The following is a 1,024-nucleotide window of genomic DNA, read 5'->3' on the forward strand; positions in this document are numbered from 1 at the left end:
ACATAGAAGACTGTTCCGTTAAGATTCTTACATAATTTCCTACAACTTTCTTAAGACTCTGTTGGAGAATATTGTATAGAACGTTCTCCAGAGGATTCATCTACGTTTCCACTGTATTTGTCCTGCGAATTTTTAGAAGATTATTCGACATTACCTCTTTTTTCGACCGATATAACATCCTCAAATTCCATAGGAACTTTTTCTCAACGATTATGGATAATTTTCCCGGTTTTCATGAGCCTTATCACGATTTATGTCTCCACTTATTTTAGTATTTTCCCTTTCCTCCCCCCCCCTCAAATTATTCTACAGAAAATTGACAAGGAGAGTACTGGAAGNTTCCCCCCCCCCCCCCTCAAATTATTCTACAGAAAATTGACAAGGAGAGTATTGGAAGTTGAGCTGGGCGATTCGTTACATGACGCAGGTGAACCTCAAGTAAAATAAACTCGACAAAGTCATTTTATTTTTAATTTATTTATTTATTTTTATTTTTTTTTCAATTTTTAATAAAAAAAAAACTCTCCCTCAATGCAGGTGGAGGTTGGTGATGTGGAAGATCGGGGAACTTCCAGGAGGGATGAGGGATTGCAGGCGAGCCAACGTCCTGTCAACTGGCGGCGCAGGACTTGGCCCCGCCGCAGTTGTTGCCGCTCCGATCTTCTGGTTCTGTTCTTTTCTGTAAGAGAAAATGATCAATGTTTGTTAGTAGAATAAATTATTAATGGAAAAACTGTAATGAATTTGTTAGTTATTCTCACTTATTTCTCCTCCAGTTCTGCTTCCTCTGGCTCCCTCCTTTCCGATTCCCCGATCTACCTCCACCTGCTTTCCCATTTCCTCTCCTCGTCTGATCCCTCTGCTCCTCTTTCCCCTGACTCCTTCCCGCCACCGTCCTTGAATTTTTTTCCGGAACCCGGAAAACCGGGTTCGGAACGACATTGCCCCTCTCCGCTCTTCCTCGCTCCTGTCTTCTCTCCGCCCTTCCTCTCTCCTGACTTCTCCTTGCCGCCCTTCCTCTCTC

General features: G+C 43.0%; 1 protein-coding gene across 1 annotated transcript; it reads right to left on the bottom strand.

Annotated features, from left to right (window-relative positions):
* Positions 1-528: 528 nt before the first annotated feature.
* On the bottom strand, positions 529-1,024 carry LOC107045598 (octapeptide-repeat protein T2; the record flags this gene model as incomplete). The annotated part of the gene is given in 2 exon segments (XM_015267918.1): positions 529-679; positions 762-1,024. Coding segments are annotated over 2 exon segments (414 nt in total), but the record flags the coding sequence as incomplete, so codon positions are not given.

Source organism: Diachasma alloeum, unplaced genomic scaffold (genome assembly GCF_001412515.2).
Source record: "Diachasma alloeum isolate Michigan unplaced genomic scaffold, Dall2.0 Dall_scaffold_01014, whole genome shotgun sequence".
Taxonomy (NCBI): Eukaryota; Metazoa; Arthropoda; class Insecta; order Hymenoptera; family Braconidae; genus Diachasma; species Diachasma alloeum.